The following is a 14,984-nucleotide window of genomic DNA, read 5'->3' as shown; positions in this document are numbered from 1 at the left end:
GTGTGTACGTACATGTCTGATCTGTGTGTGTGTGTACGTACATGTCTGATGTGTGTGTGTGTGTACGTACATGTCTGATCTGTGTGTGTGTGTGTACGTACATGTCTGATCTGTGTGTGTGTGTGTACGTACATGTCTGATCTGTGTGTGTGTGTGTACGTACATGTCTGATCTGTGTGTGTGTGTGTACGTACATGTCTGATCTGTGTGTGTGTGTGTACGTACATGTCTGATCTGTGTGTACGTACATGTCTGATCTGTGTGTGTGTGTGTACGTACATGTCTGATCTGTGTGTGTGTGTGTACGTACATGTCTGATCTGTGTGTGTGTGTGTACGTACATGTCTGATCTGTGTGTGTGTGTGTACGTACATGTCTGATCTGTGTGTGTGTGTGTACGTACATGTCTGATCTGTGTGTGTGTGTGTACGTACATGTCTGATCTGTGTGTGTGTACGTACATGTCTGATCTGTGTGTATGTGCATGTCTGATCTGTGTGTGTGTGTGCATGTCTGATCTGTGTGTGTGTGTACATGTCTGATCTGTGTGTGTGTGTGTACATGTCTGATCTGTGTGTGTGTGTGTGTGTGTGTACATGTCTGATCTGTGTGTGTGTGTACGTACATGTCTGATCTGTGTGTGTGTACGTACATGTCTGATCTGTGTGTGTGTACGTACATGTCTGATCTGTGTGTGTGTACGTACATGTCTGATCTGTGTGTGTACGTACGTGTCTGATCTGTGTGTGTGTGTGTACGTACATGTCTGATCTGTGTGTGTGTGTGTGTGTGTACGTACATGTCTGATCTGTGTGTGTGTGTGTGTGTACGTACATGTCTGATCTGTGTGTGTACGTACATGTCTGATCTGTGTGTGTGTGTGTGTGTCCATGTCTGATCTCTGTGTGTGTGTGTGTGTGTCCATGTCTGATCTCGCGTGTGTGTGTGTGTGTGTGTCCATGTCTGATCTCTGTGTGTGTCCTCCAGCTGAAGAGCCCTCTGAACCTGGAGCAGGCGTCGTCGGCCCGGGATGCCCTGTCTAAGGCCGTGTACGGCCGCACCTTCACCTGGCTCGTCAACAAGATCAACGTCTCCCTGGCTTACAAGGTAACACACACACACATGAACTCACCGCTAACCCCCCACCCCCCCCCCCCCCCCCCCCTATTAGCCTGATATCCCTAAATCTACCCTAGTCTTCTCACCCTCCTGTCAGCCTGCACTTTTGACCTATTAGCTAGCCATTTCATAGACCGTGGCAGTAGGGCTCCCCCTTGTGGATGTGTTGTAGTACTACGTGTCAGAGCAGTAACTCTCATTCAACTGCACTGCGTTTCTGTACAGGCTGTTGTCTGATGGGGATTAGGTCAGTGCATATTTGAGCTGTGAGGTACTCTCTAACCGTAATGCGTCTAGTCCATGTCTGTTGTGAGTTTTTCATTTCGGCGGTGCTTACCGTGCCGTGTTTAGGTATGCACGTTAACCAATGACGAGCTACTCGTTTTATTCTGAGTCTGTTGGCTTACTCTGTCTCTGAGAAGTTTACGAATTGCTCCTTCATGAAAGCTGTCATTTCTTCTAGGATGAGACCTATAAAAACGCTTCAGTCATTGGCCTGCTGGATATCTATGGTTTTGAAGTCTTCCAGCACAACAGGTACCAGAGGAATATAGAACTCATTTTCCCATCATCCGTTGTATTTTGGACAGCGTTTTACCATTTACCGTCGTCTAACGGTTCACCTGTAATCGTGTGTTTGTGTTGCAGTTTTGAGCAGTTCTGCATTAACTACTGCAACGAGAAGCTGCAGCAGCTCTTCATCGAGCTCACCCTCAAGTCCGAGCAGGATGAGTATGAAGCGGAGGGAATCACGGTGAGACTGCTCTCTCTTTCTCCTACCAGGCCGTCTCGATCTCCATCCCCTCCCCTCTCAACCCTACGTCCCGGAGGGACCTTCCCTTCCCTCCCCTCTACTGCACTCCTCCATCTTTTCCTTCTCCCTTTACCTCTCCCTCTCTCTTCTGTCTCGTCCCTCTCCTTCTCCCTTTACCACTCCCCCTCTCTTCTGTCTCGTCCCTCTCCTTCTCCCTTTACCACTCCCCCTCTCTTCTGTCTCGTCCCTCTCCTTCTCCCTTTACCACTCCCCCTCTCTTCTGTCTCGTCCTTCTCCCTTTACCACTCCCCCTCTCTTCTGTCTCGTCCCTCTCCTTCTCCCTTTACCACTCCCCCTCTCTTCTGTCTCGTCCCTCTCCTTCTCCCTTTACCTCTCCCCCTCTCTTCTGTCTCGTCCCTCTCCTTCTCCCTTTACCACTCCCCCTCTCTTCTGTCTCGTCCCTCTCCTTCTCCCTTTACCACTCCCCCTCTCTTCTGTCTCGTCCCTCTCCTTCTCCCTTTACCACTCCCCCTCTCTTCTGTCTCGTCCCTCTCCTTCTCCCTTTACCACTTCCCCTCTCTTCTGTCTCGTCCCTCTCCTTCTCCCTTTACCACTCCCCCTCTCTTCTGTCTCGTCCCTCTCCTTCTCCCTTTACCACTCCCCCTCTCTTCTGTCTCGTCCCTCTCCTTCTCCCTTTACCACTCCCCCTCTCTTCTGTCTCGTCCCTCTCCTTCTCCCTTTACCACTCCCCCTCTCTTCTGTCTCGTCCCTCTCCTTCTCCCTTTACCACTCCCCCTCTCTTCTGTCTCGTCCCTCTCCTTCTCCCTTTACCACTCCCCCTCTCTTCTGTCTCGTCCCTCTCCTTCTCCCTTTACCACTCCCCCTCTCTTCTGTCTCGTCCCTCTCCTTCTCCCTTTACCACTCCCCCTCTCTTCTGTCTCGTCCCTCTCCTTCTCCCTTTACCACTCCCCCTCTCTTCTGTCTCGTCCCTCTCCTTCCACCTTCTCCCTTTACCACTCCCCCTCTCTTCTGTCTCGTCCCTCTCCTTCTCCCTTCTCCCTGTCAGCTCTGTATGACTGTCTACACGGGGATTGGTTGCCCGCTCCACGTCTCAGAACAGGAGTGCTGCTGATCTAGGATCAGTTTAGGCTTTTAGATCATAATGACTGAGATCATATGAAAAGGGGGGGGGGGACTGATCATACACCAGCACTCTTCCTGAGGCGCTTTGTGAATACGGGCCCATGAGGGAGCTGAGTGCAGAGGGCCGTGGGAGAGCGATTCATACCCAGTCAGTCATTCGTCAAAGGGGACGTTATTGTACAACGTGTAATGTGGCTGTGTTTGATGATGATAATGTGGTGGTAAACCTGTTAATAAAGTGGCGGTGAACTGTGTGTGTGTGTGTGGCAGCAAACAGCCATGAAGGTTTGTTTGACCATATGCATAGCGTGTGGGTTCAGAATGTCCTCCTTGTCCCGGATTCTCAGCATTCTGTAAATGTTTTGTTTCCCAACCGTTAACATGTCGGACAGTTCCGTCTCCTAAACAAGCCATTTTTAGATGCCGTTGTTTTCCTCGCTGTCTCACAGTGGGAGCCCGTGCAGTACTTCAACAACAAGATCATCTGTGATCTGGTGGAGGAGAAGTTCAAAGGCATCATCTCCATTCTGGTGAGAATCCGTTTCAAGCTTTAACGTAACCCTTTTCAAGTTGACCTTTCACCTTTCTCTCGCCTCTTGGCCCCTCTGTGTCTGGTATGTCCTGCTGTCACAGTCAACTATCCATCTAATGTATTTCTCTCTTTCATTCTCTTTCTCTCTCTCTCTCTTTCATTCTCTCTCTCTCTTTCATTCTCTCTCTCTCTCTCTTTCATTCTCTCTCTCTCTCTTTCATTCTCTCTCTTTCATTCATTCTCTCTCTTTCATTCTCTCTCTCTCTCTTTCATTCTCTCTCTTTCATTCTCTCTCTCTCTCTTTCATTCTCTCTCTCTCTCTCTTTCATTCTCTCTCTCCCTCTCTTTCATTCTCTCTCTCTCTCTCTCTTTCATTCTCTCTCTCTCTCTCTCTCTCTCAGGACGAGGAGTGCCTTAGGCCAGGGGACGCCAGTGACATCACCTTCCTGGAGAAGTTGGAGAATACTGTGGGAGGCCACGCCCACTTGACAACGTGAGTCTACGCCCATACAAGCGCACGCGTCCAAACCTCCCTCTGCTAACAGAGCAACAGGAGACGTCGTGAGAGCTGGCGGTCACTTGACTTTGTCAGGACACAGAAGCCCGTAGACACTACATGAATCAACAATGTTGTAATGCTTGGTCTTCAGTAGTGCATAACTATTAAAAACTAAATATCTGTTGGGAACAAAATGCACACGAGTTAAAGGAGAACTCCTCCCATTAGTCCGTTGTAAACATAAGTCGTGTTCATTAGGTACCAAATGGAAGAAAACCGGTTGAAACCGGGAGGGATTACCTGAAAGTGTTTTAATAAGAAAAGCTTGTTTTCTTTTTCCGTTGCAAAATGTTTTGCTGCGGTGTCTATGGTGTGCCCTGACAAATGGTCACGTTGTTGGTGTGTTCCTCGTAGTCACAAGCTGGCCGATGGAAAGACCCGGAAGGTGATGGGCAGAGAGGAGTTCAGACTGCTGCACTACGCTGGAGAGGTCAACTACAACGTCAACGGTGTGTGTGTGTGGCGCAGCAGCAGGTTCAATTGTTAGGGGGAAGCGAGAGGGAGAAGACCAGAGGGAAAGGAAGGATGTTCTGTAGTGGTCTGTCACTGTGTGTGTAATCATTCTTTCCCCCAACTTTACTCAGAGTGCATGTGCTCTTCCTCTCTCTCTTCCCCCTCTAGGCTTCCTGGACAAGAACAATGACCTCCTCTTCAGGAACTTGAAAGAGGTGAGCGGGAGAATTCAGGCCAAAAGGGGAAAGGATTAAGATAGTAGATGGATGATATGATAGGAGAATAGACCCGTGTTCTTTCACCGTGTGTGTGGAACAGTGTGGTAGTTCTAGTCGTAGTGAGCTGTACTCATTCTCTGTGTGTTGTCCATCCACAGGTCATGTGTATGTCTGATAATAAGATTCTGACCCAGTGCTTTGACCGGGCGGAGCTGAAGGACAGCAAGAGACCTGAGACGGTGAGAACAGCCATTACCCTGTAGTACCACTCAGGGGGGCAAAGGTCATATGTACGCCCATGGGCACGCACCAATACATGCGTGTCTGCAATGTATCCCAAAGCATACACTGATGCACAATCGATCTTCCTCCCTCCACACTGAAGGGTCGAGTGAGTGACAGGGGAATCTCTGCTCCCCGCTCACACACTGAGGAATGCCCTGACACTCGGTTGCCCTCCACACACACACACACATACAGTGGAATCCCATTGGTCGTGGGTCATTGGTGTCAAGTCCGTTGACTTGATTGTGTTCATTGTTGACGAGACGCCCTCTCTCTCTCCGTCCCTACCCCCAACCCTGTCACTTCACACTGGGACCTGTGTTCTGTCCAGTCTCGGTCCAGCCAGCAGCCGTCCTTTCTGCTCCTCTCCTCTCCCTGCACCTCTCCTCTCTACACCCCTCGCTCGGTGCTCACCCTCTTCCTCTCTCTTTCTTTGTGCCTGTCTCTGCCTCCAGGCAGCGACCCAGTTCAAGACCAGTCTGGCCAAGTTAATGGAGATCCTGATGTCCAAGGAGCCGTCGTACGTGCGCTGCATCAAGCCCAACGATGCCAAGCAAGCAGGTAGGAAGGAAACCGAAGCGTTGCTCGCACCGTGCTGTCAACAGGGTCGTATTCATTCGGGCACACCGGAGCAAAATGTTTCAAAAAGTTCAGCAGAAAACTAAAATGAGCTTTTCTGAATTGGTCATGGTAGTCCCTCCTTGTTCCAGTACATTTGCTTCTGTTTGGTGCCTAATGAATACAGTGTTTCACCTATATGCATTTAGCAGTGGCGCACCGCTGCATGTATACATGTTAATACATTTTTCGGGATGGTAAAAACTCTTTCAGTGTAAACTTAAACGACTTAAACCAGATCTAAAATTTGTCTTAATATGTTTTTTTAAATAAGATAATCTCTGAGAACTAACAGTCACCAAAATAAAAACTAGACAGAATCAAAAATTCTAAAAATAGCTCGGGGCCCCCGTTTGATTTAGTTATGTTTAAGTCATTCCGATCGCATAAGAACACGGCATAAAGCCATTGGTGGAAATGAGCTTTGAAACTGCAGTTTTTCTCTCAGCCCCTTGACAAAATATGTAGAATTGCCAGGAACTAGCTTTAAAACTAAAATGGTCTCTCAGCCGTTAACTACGCCATCTGCTACCACACAGGTTTTCAGCTCAAAATAAATTTTCAAATAATATCTTGTCTGTTTTTGTCTACGTTTCTTAAATCTGACCTTCCGTTTTGATTGTGTTCAGTGACATCAATGGCACCACTGTGCTTCACACTGCGTTGCTCAGTATATCGAGCTGGCCTTTGTCAATAGATGGCCTTCTGTGTCTTTCCTACTGTTGCTCTTTCTCTCCTCACGCCTACCCTCCTTATTGTCCGTTGTCTGCTTTTCTGGGACTAAGTCGGATCAATTGTGTTTTTCTATGTTTTGCTTGAATAAGCGTCACGCGTTACTGCTAACAACTGTAACAACAAACCATTCAACAGAAGCAAAAATGGAAAATGTCAATAACAATGTATTGCAATTTCACCAGTTATATACTACTGTAACTTAGGCTAATGTGGTCCCTCTCACCTCTCATCTCTCACCTCTCATCTCTCTCTCTCTCATCTCTCTCTCTCACCTCTCATCTCTCTCTCTCTCACCTCTCATCTCTCTCTCATCACTCTCACCTCTCTCTCTCATCTCTCTCTCTCTCTCTCTCTCTCTCTCTCTCTCACCTCTCATCTCTCTCTCTCTCTCTCTCTCTCTCTCTCTCTCACCTCTCTCTCTCTCTCTCTCTCTCTCTCTCTCTCTCTCTCACCTCTCACCTCTCACCTCTCTCTCACCTCTCTCTTACCTCTCTCTTACCTCTCTCTTACCTCTCTCTCTCAGGACGGTTCGACGATGTTCTCATCAGGCATCAGGTGAAGTACCTGGGTCTGATGGAGAACCTCCGCGTGAGGAGAGCTGGCTTTGCCTACCGCCGCCACTATGAGACCTTCCTCCAGAGGTGACTATGTCTCGGAGCTAGACCTGCCTGTCTCGGAGCTAGTCCTGCCTGGCCCGGAGCTAGTCCTGCCTGGCCCGGAGCTAGACCTGCCTGGCCCGGAGCTAGACCTGCCTGGCCCGGAGCTAGACCTGCCTGGCCCGGAGCTAGACCTGCCTGGCCCGGAGCTAGACCTGCCTGGCCCGGAGCTAGACCTGCCTGGCCCGGAGCTAGACCTGCCTGGCTCGGAGCTAGTCCTGCCTCTATCAGGCTTGAATGTAGTTCACTGGCATTATAGGTTCACTCAATGGCAGATGAAATAATTATGTTAGCAAATTAATACACCTGCAAGGGATTGACGAATCTCCACAACTATTCAAAGTTAGTGATATAACCTAAATGTAATATTTTGCATATAATATACCAGTGTGTGTTGTTTTTGTCTGTCCCTGGCAGGTATAAGTCCCTGTGCCCGGAGACCTGGCCTAGCTGGCAGGGCAAGCTGGCAGACGGAGTCTCCACACTGGTCAAACACCTAGGTTACAAACCTGAGGAGTACAAACTGGGCAGGTGAGACCCTTACCCAGTGAAAACAGTCATGGCGTTACCAAATCCCTCCCCGTGCTGAACACGCTCTGAATGCCCCTGTGTGTTGTATAAAGGCACACTGCCAGCTTAGTGGAGCTCCGTTTGCTTTTACAGATCCAAAATCTTCATCCGTTTTCCAAAAACCCTGTTCGCCACAGAGGACGCGCTGGAAACGAGGAAACACAGCCTCGGTGAGAGAGTCACGTATCACATGGTCTTAGTTGACGGCTGTCACCTGCTGTCTCTCCGGACTGTAGTATCCGAACCCTCTGAACATCTCTTTCTCTCTCTCTTTCTCTCTCGCTCTCTTTCTCTCTCTCTTTCTCTCTCTCTCTCTTCAGCCAGCAAACTGCAGTCATCCTGGAAGGGCTACAGCCAGAAGACCAAATACCGCAAACTCAGATCATCAGGTAGGAGGGCTACCCTTAACCTCTACGTCCGTGTCAGCAAGAATTTAGCTCTTCTGTAGTCACTGTGCATGTCTATTCGATCACTCTTGTCTTGTTCAGTTGGATGTTGCTCTAAGCCTCTCAGAGTAGGAGAGCAAGGCTTCGGATCAGTTTTTATCACAATGAATAAGATTGCATGGACAGAAGGGACCTGATCCTAGATCAGCACTGCTACTCTGAGACGCTTGATACAGACGGGCCCGGGTCTTGATTCTCTCGCCGCTGTGTGTCCCTCTCCAGCGGTTGTGGTCCAGGCGTGGTGGAGGGGCATCCTGGCCTGTAGGAGGGCACAACGCAAGAGGCAGGCCGCCAACACCATCCGCAGGTGGGGGCTCTACTGGGCACGAGTTTAACTTAACTAGGAGGGTAAAAGAGTTCATGAATATTCATTAGCTTGTGACACTGCTCTCTGTCTGTGTCTTCTCAGGTTCATCAAGGGCTTCATCTACCGCCACAATGAGCGTTGTCCTGAGAATGAGTACTTCCTGGATTATGTGCGCTACTCCTTCCTGATGAAGCTGCGCAGGAACCTCCCCAAGTCGGTCCTGGACAAGAGCTGGCCCACGGCACCGACCGCCCTCATCGAGGTAACGCAACATTACACAAGACACAGAACTAGTCAGTAAACCGGCTCAATCACATTTGAACAGTATTATGATGTAGGTCAGGGGTTCCCAGACTTTTTCCACTCAGCCCCCCCCCCCCCCGTCCAACATTGGGGAACATTGCGCACCCACCACGTCTGTTTCTCTGGGCACAAGCATGGTTTGTGACAAACTGTTCACACCCCTCTTGTCACCCCTCTTGTTGGCAGAGAGAACTTGTTGCAGGTTTAATGCTTATTTCCTTCAATTCTACACATTTTGTCATGCGGTGCAGAGAACATGTTGCAGTTTTAAAGCAAATTTTCTTGCAATTCTATACGTTTTGCCATGTCTAATGTGTATTCATGTGATATGTACACAGTACAAAAGTTTGAACTCACATATTCATTCCAGGGTTTTTCTTTATTTTTGTAAACTATTTTCTACATTGTACAATAATAGTGAAGACATCAAAACTATGAAATAACACACATGGAATCATGTAGTAACATTTTGCAACCACTGATGTAGGCGACATTGAAACAGCTGTCTGAATTGAGGCATTTTTCTTGACGACACGTTTTGAGTTGTTAAAATGGCACGTGACGAGTCCTTCTCCATCCAATAGGCGTCAGAGCAGCTCCGTAAACTGTACATGCAGAACATGGTGTGGGGCTACTGCAAGAGGATCAACCCAGAGTGGAAACACCAGGTATATAGCGTATTATTGAGTATAGTGGTACATTTTGTCCTTACAAATGAATGTGTGTTCCTAGCTCTTCACCAATACGAGTTCAGAACTTCAGATGTTGGCCTTCTACTTCACCAATATAACTTCTCTCCAAACTGTTTGTCTGTTCGCTCTCTGTCTGTCAATGAAGTTGGAGCAGAAAATGGTGGCCAGTGAGATCTTCAAAAACAAGAAGGACAACTACCCCCAAAGTGTCCCAAAGCTCTTTATGGGCACAAGACTCAGTAAGTGCCTTGATAAACACGTATGTGTTCACGTGTATACACACACACACACACACACACACACACACACACACACACACACCTAACATTCGTCCTGTGCCTCTCTCTCCTCAGATGGAGAGGAGATTAACCCCAAGGTGTTGCAGTCACTTGGCAGTGAGACGATGAAGGTCAGTACTAGTGTGTTTATATGCCCATTCGATTCTCTACTTTGGATTTATGTAGGGTTGCATACTTGTCTTTTTAATATATACTCAGTACAGTATATTCATGTGTTACTGATTCTTAACCCTGATCGTGTCTGGGGCATGGCTGGTCCAGCCTAGTGGTTAATGCTGCTCCCTGCAGCTCAAACGTTTGAAACCAGCCCACTGCCTTTGTGACACACCCTCGATCTTTCCCACAGTCTCTCCTCTTGTCCAATGAAATACAAAATCCCCCCCCCCACTAATAATGTCCCCTTCCCACTCCTCAGTATGCAGTCCCAGTGACCAAGTACGACAGGAAGGGCTACAAGACTAATAATGTCCCCTTCCCACTCCTCAGTATGCAGTCCCAGTGACCAAGTACGACAGGAAGGGCTACAAGGCTAATAATGTCCCCCTCCCACTCCTCAGTATGCAGTCCCAGTGACCAAGTACAACAGGAAGGGCTACAAGGCTAATAATGTCCCCCTCCCACTCCTCAGTATGCAGTCCCAGTGACCAAGTACGACAGGAAGGGCTAAAAGGCTAATAATGTCCCCCTCCCACTCCTCAGTATGCAGTCCCAGTGACCAAGTATGACAGGAAGGGCTACAAGGCTAATAATGTCCCCCTCCCACTCCTCAGTATGCAGTCCCAGTGACCAAGTACGACAGGAAGGGCTACAAGGCGCGACCAAGGCAGCTGCTGCTCACCTCCAACTGTGCTGTCATCGTGGAGGAGGCCAAGCTCAAGCAGCGCATCGACTACGCCGCCCTCAAAGGTCAGCGGTCACATGGTTCAGGGATGGGATGGTGGTGAAATGCCGTTTCAATTGAAATTTCTGTTTACTTCCTAAATTGATTGAATGGAAACGGAATGGACCCAAGCCCCGGGTTACTGTTGTCTGGGGTCCTTGCAGAGGCCACGCTGAATTTGTCTGAGTGATGCTCATAGTTCTCCCAATGACCATTTCTCTCTGTCTGTCTGTCCGGCCTCAGGTATCTCAGTCAGCTCTCTCAGTGACGGTGTCTTCGTACTGCACGTGCCCACTGAAGACAAAAAACAGAAGGTGAGGCTGACCTGAGCGCTGTCTTACACAGTCATAACATGGTCCTAACCCCATGGCCATAACCCCATGACACACCGGCTATTACGTACTTAACCGATGCCTCTGTTAGGTGTAGCAGTGAAGTAGCCTGATCCCAGGTCAGTTTGTGCTGTCTTGCCAACACCTAATGTCATTGTCACGCCAAACGCAAACAGATCTGGGACGGGCTAGTAGTGAAGATGTAACTCCTCTCCGGTCTCCTCTGGTCTGTAGGGAGATGTGGTGCTTCAGAGTGACCACATCATCGAGACCCTGACCAAAGTGGCCATTTGTGCCGACAAGGTCAACAGCATCAACATCAACCAGGGAAGGTGAGTTGTTGCACTGAAGCTGGCCGTGGTCAGATGGTGGATATGATGGCGTGTCATTCTGTTTGTGGTGTAGGTATCACTTTATTTGGATAAGTCTATTTATAGATACTGAGACCTGGAACTAGATAAGCCATGTCCTGTGTTATTCAGTGGCATCGAAAAACAGGTCTATGTTAATATTAATATAAACTATGCACAATTGACATTCTGGGGTTAAATTGCTTGCATGGAATTCTACCACCAGCTGACAGGACTTGAATTCATAGACACCATCACCATCTGCAATCCGATTAGTTTCATTTGTTAGAAAAATATGTTTTGACTGTAAAAGAACTGCATCTCTTCTTTCTCTCTCTCTCTCTCTCAATTCAATTCAATTCAAGGGCTTTTTTGGCATGGGAAACATGTGTTAACATTGCCAAAGCAAGTGAGGTAGACAACATACAAAGTGAATATATAAAGTGAAAAACAACAAAAAATTAACAGTAAACATTACACATACAGAAGTTTCTCTCTCTCTCTCCCAGTATAACTTTCACGATGGGCCAAGGTAAGGAAGGGATCATAGACTTCACCTCTGGCTCTGAGCTGCTGGTTGCCAAGGCGAAGAATGGCCACCTCTCAGTGGTGAGTCGGAATAACGGAGGGATATAAAGCGTCAGTCCTCCCCTACAGGACTAATACAGTAGGTTGAAACATCAATACTGCATGATTGGAGTCAGAGTTGATTGATTATTGGAGTCCTGCATTCGTATTTATATCAGCTGACTGTACTTGACTTTTTAAAGCTGGTTGTTGTTGTGTGACGTACAGGACACGATTGTTTTGTTAACGCCCCCTGTTAAACTGTACATTGATTTTCATTGTAGGTGTATCTCTGGTAGACACCATTTGTTCTGCACGTTTACATTGTAAAGAGAACCAATCAATATTGTAAAGAGAACCAATCAATATTGAGTTAAAGTTAACTTCTTTGTAATGGTTACCTCGGTCTTCCCTGAATTATTTCAGACTGCCCCTCGACTGAACTCAAGATGATAGACATGGCTGATCATCTGACCACGCCAAGGAAGTCCTTCCTGGAATACGCTCCTATTCACCAATCACAACCGCAGACCCTTCTCTGCCTAAGCCAATCAAATGCCAGCTCTCGCTACAGGAACGGGCATGTGCTTCCAATTAAGAAAAAGTCTAGCGATTTAATTAATTTATATTTATGTTTTATATATTTTGGGGATTAATGCTTGTTATTTGACTATTACGATTTTATTATATGAAGCCAAGGAATAACAATGTTTTGGTGCATTTTTCCTGCACTACTTCTGCTTAATTTGGGAACATGAACAAGCAGTCAATGAGGGTGTATCGGGTCTCCTTTTGCTTTTTCTTTCCGTCATTCTTTTTTCACAATATTTTCTCTGTTCAGTAATGTAGACTTTTCACCCTCTCTGATACTACTCTTAACTGTTTGGGGGCAGAGGCTTTTGTTATAGTGGAAATGACGTAGATGGCTGATGGTATGTAGAGGCTAGGTTTGTTTTGAGCTATCGAGAAGCAGGGAGTTTGGTAGAGAAGGTCATAAGGAAGAGTTGGGGGTTTTTTCAAACTTGTGTCGACTCGGACACAATGCTCTTGAGGTTTTCCATCCGAGGGGATATTAGCAGAAAAGTCATGTGCGTGTGTGACCTTTTGACCCAGAGCATACTGGCCAGAATGTGGAGTACATTTGGTCTATGCAGTGCCATAGAGCTCTAAATCATTGTTTGATGTAAATATCATGGAGGAGCCCAAATGGAAGCGTAAACCAAAGCTTTTCGGTGATGAGAAATGTGTTTTATAATTGATTTATAATGGAAACGCCATAGTGTATGTGGTCTTTACAATGTATAATAGAGATACAGAGGGAACAAAGGTGAGAAAGGAAATGGGGGGGGGGGGGGGGTAAAGAATAGAAAACCGTTTAGTCTTTGCATTTTATCTCTTGTTTTCCACCCAACAATTGTGCCTTTCTCCTTTACTAAGTTATTGTTAATGGATCATTTATATGTTGATACACCAATTAAACAATGACACTTTGGGGATGACCTTGACTCCTCCGTTAGAGCCAGATGTCTCGTATACCCTCAGGATGGCCTGGAAGACGACGATTCAGAGAGAGAGACATGCATACTGTACACACACACACACACACACACACACACACTTACCCTTCACTCCAAGTTAGACCTCTAGAATTGAAGCTTTTTGGAAAACACGCTATGATCCATTTGCTTTCCTTTTGTGTCGCGTTTCCAGGCTGCCGTTTCCGTACTCTGGGTAAGTGTAGCAGCTCTCGTCAGGCTAGTACTAGTCGGGACAACGTTCACTACTTCTTCTAACACATTTGCCATTACTTTCCCGACGATTTTTGTGCTATCCTTTGTGACAGGGGCGACGGTACAGACGAATGCACTACATATTGATATAGAATCTGTCTACAGTGTTACGCTACAATACAGCCTCACTGTTTCTGGCGTACCGACAGCCCAGCCCTCTCAACAATGTTTTGAATGTTTTGATTGGCACTTCTGAACACAGGGCCTTCAAGAGAGAAGAGGCCCCATGCACTGCAGTAAATGCAATCGAGACTCTTCCTGGTGTGTTAATACCTACGTCATAGCATATACATCATAGCCACGGGTGTTCTTCACAGAAAGCACACGGATCAACGGTAACATCCTCAGGAACACTTATCTATCTTTGTAACAAACCAGAGGTGTGTTGGTATAACCCACGTGACACTACAGTTCATAGATGTGAGTTTTAATCTACACACCTCTCCCCAGCAGACTTTCTGAGCAACGTTTCACTCTTCACGTTTCTGTGCTGCTTCTTCCTTTGCTTTGCCTCTTGAGTGCCCCCCCCCCCCCCCCCCATCCTCCTATGACCAAGCCTCTGAGCTGTGTACAGCTGGCAACCCAGTGAAAGAACGGTATGACAGGTGCAATATGCCTAATTAAAGGTGTGCTACTGCACTGACGCTAGCCAAAGACGCAATAGTTGATGAAATGTCTGTTAATTGTCTGTTGTATGATTATATGTCAATTTATAGTGTTATTATTTTCCTGGTGGAAGATGTGTGCTTGGTTAGTCTGGTCCCAGATCGGGCTGTGCTCTCTTGCCAATGCCAGACAGCGCAAACAGATCTGGGACCGGGCTATTGTGTTCTGTGCTCTAATAAGAGATTTGAGCCAAGTGAGGATTTGTAAGTGTAACATTCATTTAGACTTGTTCAAAAAAATTGTGTGTTGCTAATGTGCCTTGAGTTTAATAGAAATTACAACCCGTTTTGTATGGAATTCTGTGACAAATACCTCCTCGACAATGTCACTTATTCCAGAGTAAAAACTATATATACAAAAAAAATCGGATTCCTCCTTTTTAGAATGTCATAGAAGTTTCTCTATAAAGCCTGTCTTCAAACCAAATCCTATTTTTTACTAATTTACAATACACAAGTTATCAGTCCTGAGTGTCTGTATGCACCATCATGTAGAATTAGACCAACACGCTAAAGATAAAATGTAAAAAATAAACTTTAAATTATATTATTCTGTCTGGGTCCTTCATTACAAATGTCCTTCATTGATAATTTGATGCATTTTAACAGTAAAACTAGATTATGCAAGTAATCTTTACTCTGAATTTTACTGTGCGGTCATTATAAGTCCCAAGCCAGAACAGCTAAAACCTACCATCTTGCAACATGTTG

The 14,984-nt window shown here is 46.8% G+C and overlaps 1 protein-coding gene across 6 annotated transcripts in view; it reads left to right on the top strand.

Annotated features, from left to right (window-relative positions):
• LOC109909366 (unconventional myosin-Ic-like) overlaps window positions 1-14,820 on the top strand; it is a 57,340-nt gene extending 42,520 nt beyond the window's left edge. For 4 of the 6 annotated variants that reach the window (XM_031796007.1, XM_031796011.1, XM_031796010.1 and 1 more), the window contains 23 exons: window positions 988-1,107; window positions 1,583-1,656; window positions 1,768-1,873; window positions 3,466-3,546; window positions 3,950-4,041; window positions 4,462-4,556; window positions 4,729-4,775; window positions 4,937-5,017; window positions 5,519-5,624; window positions 6,940-7,057; window positions 7,490-7,603; window positions 7,736-7,812; window positions 7,963-8,031; window positions 8,311-8,395; window positions 8,498-8,657; window positions 9,283-9,366; window positions 9,536-9,629; window positions 9,744-9,799; window positions 10,460-10,595; window positions 10,813-10,883; window positions 11,136-11,233; window positions 11,761-11,918; window positions 12,245-14,820. In XM_031796007.1, coding sequence (XP_031651867.1) covers window positions 988-1,107; window positions 1,583-1,656; window positions 1,768-1,873; window positions 3,466-3,546; window positions 3,950-4,041; window positions 4,462-4,556; window positions 4,729-4,775; window positions 4,937-5,017; window positions 5,519-5,624; window positions 6,940-7,057; window positions 7,490-7,603; window positions 7,736-7,812; window positions 7,963-8,031; window positions 8,311-8,395; window positions 8,498-8,657; window positions 9,283-9,366; window positions 9,536-9,629; window positions 9,744-9,799; window positions 10,460-10,595; window positions 10,813-10,883; window positions 11,136-11,233; window positions 11,761-11,887 — 2,091 coding nt within the window. In that variant the 3' untranslated portion in view covers window positions 11,888-11,918; window positions 12,245-14,820. Of the gene's footprint in view, window positions 1-987; window positions 1,108-1,582; window positions 1,657-1,767; window positions 1,874-3,465; window positions 3,547-3,949; window positions 4,042-4,461; window positions 4,557-4,728; window positions 4,776-4,936; window positions 5,018-5,518; window positions 5,625-6,939; window positions 7,058-7,489; window positions 7,604-7,735; window positions 7,813-7,962; window positions 8,032-8,310; window positions 8,396-8,497; window positions 8,658-9,282; window positions 9,367-9,535; window positions 9,630-9,743; window positions 9,800-10,175; window positions 10,333-10,459; window positions 10,596-10,812; window positions 10,884-11,135; window positions 11,234-11,760; window positions 11,919-12,244 lie in introns of those variants that run through there. The other 2 variants (XM_031796008.1, XM_031796012.1) reach the window with 2 other exon arrangements.
• Window positions 14,821-14,984: the final 164 nt, after the last annotated feature.

The sequence above is a fragment of the Oncorhynchus kisutch genome, linkage group LG18, assembly GCF_002021735.2.
Source record: "Oncorhynchus kisutch isolate 150728-3 linkage group LG18, Okis_V2, whole genome shotgun sequence".
In the NCBI taxonomy this organism is placed as follows: domain Eukaryota; kingdom Metazoa; phylum Chordata; class Actinopteri; order Salmoniformes; family Salmonidae; genus Oncorhynchus; species Oncorhynchus kisutch.
The sequence above is the reverse complement of the archived record's forward strand: the minus strand, read 5'-3'. Positions and strand labels throughout refer to the sequence as shown.